The sequence below is a fragment of the Papaver somniferum genome, chromosome 10 (genome assembly GCF_003573695.1).
Source record: "Papaver somniferum cultivar HN1 chromosome 10, ASM357369v1, whole genome shotgun sequence".
Lineage (NCBI taxonomy): Eukaryota > Viridiplantae > Streptophyta > Magnoliopsida > Ranunculales > Papaveraceae > Papaver > Papaver somniferum.
In genome coordinates this window covers 145,313,497-145,317,112 of record NC_039367.1, presented here as the reverse complement: position 1 = coordinate 145,317,112, position 3,616 = coordinate 145,313,497, and the positions used below count along the sequence as shown (strand labels likewise).

At 33.4% G+C, this 3,616-nt stretch overlaps 1 protein-coding gene across 1 annotated transcript; it reads left to right on the top strand.

The window, feature by feature from the left end:
• Positions 1-1,286: 1,286 nt before the first annotated feature.
• On the top strand, positions 1,287-3,550 carry LOC113318993. Its single transcript, XM_026567297.1, has 2 exons — positions 1,287-2,046; positions 2,788-3,550. The coding sequence occupies exons 1-2, from the start codon at positions 1,445-1,447 to the stop codon at positions 3,440-3,442; spliced, it is 1,257 nt and encodes a 418-aa protein (XP_026423082.1). The 5' UTR covers positions 1,287-1,444; the 3' UTR covers positions 3,443-3,550.
• Positions 3,551-3,616: the final 66 nt, after the last annotated feature.

Here is a 3,616-nt window from a genome sequence, read left to right as displayed (position 1 = left end):
TCAATTATGCTGATAAATATGAAATTTATTGATCATGATTACAAACTTTGTCATGGTACAGATTTTTCAGATAACTTGAATTTTAACTTCTGAATTCCAGTAAAATTCAACACCCCACTTTAACATTTGGTGGTAAAAAATTATAAATACAACCAACATTAAAATCCAAGATGACTTACTCGTTACATGAACATCCATATTATATCAGAAAATCTTCCAGAAATCGTATAATTACTGTTAACCAATACTTATCATCATTAAATTAGTATTACACATTTCACTCTCATAACTACTGGTCTTTTGTATTAACTGAAGACTGTAGTCTACAATAGTTATAATGAGTGGGCCTTAGGGAATGGGTTTTGATACCTGTAAGATGTATCAATACTTTATTTTTCAATAAGAGTTTTACATAAATCAGTTCAAAGTTGGTTTCATATATCAAATGAATTTGGAATAACAATAAATATTTATGATTCACTTCTAGATTTTTCACAGCTGTATGTCTCATCAGTTCCACATAAATTGGTTAAAAATTGAGTTCGTGTATCAAGTAAATTTGGAATAACAATAAACATTTCTGACTCACTTCTAAATTTCTGACAGCTGTACGTTTCATCAGAAATCATTTAATCGAATTTATGAAAATACTGTTACAGTAATTAATTCGATTTCTTATTCAATCAATAATGATACTATATATTAATTAATCAATTATGAATTAATCAATTATGATGATAAATATGAGATTTAATATTCATGGTTATTAATATCTCAGATGATGCTTTATATTTCCTGATAAGCTTTGTTACGATACAAATTTCTCAGAAAACCTAAATTTTGACTTTTGAAATCCAGTGAAATTCAACTACCTCAGTTCTAGAATTAATGGTGAAAAATTATAAATAACAATATAAACTCAACGTCCAACAATAAAATCGAACATGAATCACTCTTTACCAGGATATCTATATTACATCGGGAAATCCTTTAGAAAACGTATAATTACGATTAACCAATACTCATTATCATTAAATTAGTATTACACATTTCACCCTCATCACTATCACTGGAAAAAGAAATCACCATTAAATACCAAAAAAAATAAAAATACCATTAAATACCAAAGAATCTTTCAAAACTGGTTCCCACTCAAGAACAGGTATTATCCTATCCACTTTGTTTCCATAATAGTCTTTCCCAACAGTTCAAATATTACCTCATCCCACCAATTTCTCACACAAAAAGAAACGAACAAAAACAGCTGACATTCTAAATAGTCCACCCATGAGAACAGACATATATATTTCTTTCTCACACTTTCTATAACTTCCATATATCCCCCTCTCTCTTTCTCCTAAAAAAACCCTTAACTTTTTCTTCATCATCTTCTTCTTTACATCACTGAAAACTGATCAAGATCAAAGAAAATATTTTACAAACAATGGATCCATGTCCATTTGTTAGAGTGATAGTAGAATCGTTATCACTATCACTCCCAGTAGCTGCAAAACATGCCGGAACAGGTATCCATCCAACTACAACACCATGTTTCTGTAAGATCACACTGAAAAACATCTCAAATACCCAAACTGCCCTTCTTCCATTATCATCAACACCAAGCTCTAATGATTCACCACCAGATTCTACAACTTCAATTCCTGGGTTCCATTTAGATTCCTCAGTGCTTCGGAGATTTTCAGGAAAACCTACTACTTTACAAGTTTCAGTGTATACGGGTCGGATGGGTCAGAGCTGTGGGATGAATTCTGGTAAATTACTTGGTCGGGTACGGGTTAATATTGATCTGAATAAAACTGAGTTTCGTCCTTGTACGTATCAGAATGGTTGGATGAAATTGGGGAAAGAGCCACAAAAACCATCTGCTCGTATCCATTTGGTTGTTCGGTCTGAACCTGATCCGAGATTCGTTTTTCAGTTTGGTGGTGAACCCGAATGTAGTCCGGTTGTGTTTCAGATTCAAGGAAATATTCGACAGCCTGTTTTTAGTTGCAAATTCAGTGCCGACCGTAATTCCCGGTTCCGGTAAGTTCTAAAAACCGTTACGCTTTTTTCTTCTAATTCTCTACTATAAAAACCGTTGTGGATGAAATCCTTGAAAACGCATTTTCAGCTTATTTTAGTATATCTGCATGATATCTGCTATGTTGCGCAGAAGATTTGCTGGATGATGACAGCAAACATCCAGATCACCTCTTGCGTATTTTAGCAGTTTTATATATAGAAATGCTAACCAGTGCATTTTATTTTGTTTTTTTCACAATATTTTGTCTTTTTTTCACAATATTAAATTATTGAATAAAACGAAATAATAGTAGAATCTGTTAACTAAGTAACTAACAATAATAATTCACAAAAATAAAATAATAATTTTGGTCAAACAAAGACAAAATCTTTGCAAGTGATATTCTTAACTGTCATACCTACCAAAGGAAAAAAAAGAAAAAACCTTCCATGTGCATACTCTAGCTTGTTTTTCATTGCTATAGGGTTTTGTTCTTATTCGAGGTTGAATCAATTATCAGTTTTCACTATTTACAATAATTGATGTTTTTTTTTCTTTTGTCATTTGGATCATGCAACCAATAATTTCATTTGTTTTTAGTCAATGACTTCTGTTGTTATCCGGTAGATGCCCGGTAGACTGTAAAATGATAAAGTTGTTGGTTGTCAGTAGTTAACCTGTAATATGTACTAGGTTTAATACTTGATATGTTAATGAGTTTTGATGTTTAGTGTTTGATATTCTTTTTGTTTGATTTTCAGATCATTGCAAGTAGACCCATCAACTAGAGGATATATGAGTTCATATGCAAGTGAAAAAGAAAGACCGGTCAGGGAACGAAAAGGATGGATGATAATGATATACGATCTTTCCGGTTCTCCAGTAGCTGCTGCATCAATGATCACTCCATTTGTACCATCACAAGGATCAGACCGTGTCTCGCGGTCCAACCCTGGTGCATGGCTAATTCTCCGGCCTAATGGGTTTTGTGTCAGTAGTTGGAAACCATGGGGAAGACTCGAAGCATGGAGAGAAAGAGGTCCTGTTGATGGTCTAGGTTATAAATTTGAACTTGTTTCTGATGCTGGTCCTAACAGTAGAGTACCCATTGCAGAATCTACAATGAGTGTTAAAAAAGGTGGACAATTTGTTATCGATACAAGCATTATCGGTGATTCGTCGTCGAAATCTGTCCCGTTTATTCGAGGTTTTGTTATGGGTGCAACGGTGGAAGGTGAAGGCAAAATCAGCAAACCATTAGTGCAAGTTGGTGTGCAACATGTTACATGTATGGCCGATGCTGCACTCTTTGTTGCACTTTCAGCTGCTATTGATCTTAGTATGGATGCTTGTCGCCTATTCACTCATAAACTAAGAAAAGAATTCTCCCTGGATCAACAAGATTACCTCTCGTGATCACGGAGAAAAAAACATCTCCTTTTAATCATCAAATGCTGTGATAATCAATGGGTTTTTTACTATCTCGAGTAAAAGAATCGTTGGGTTTGAGTATTAACATTCTTTTTTCTGTTCTTCTTCTATTCTTTTTTTTTTTTTTCCAATTCATTTAATTCTTATTTCTTCTACTTC

Coding starts and splice junctions, on each gene's coding strand:
- LOC113318993 (XM_026567297.1), top strand. CDS start 1,445: ATGGATCCATGTCCATTTGTTAGAGTGATAGTAGAATCGTTATCACTA. Junction 2,047..2,787: donor GACCGTAATTCCCGGTTCCG/GTAAGTTCTAAA, acceptor TTTGATTTTCAG/ATCATTGCAAGTAGACCCAT.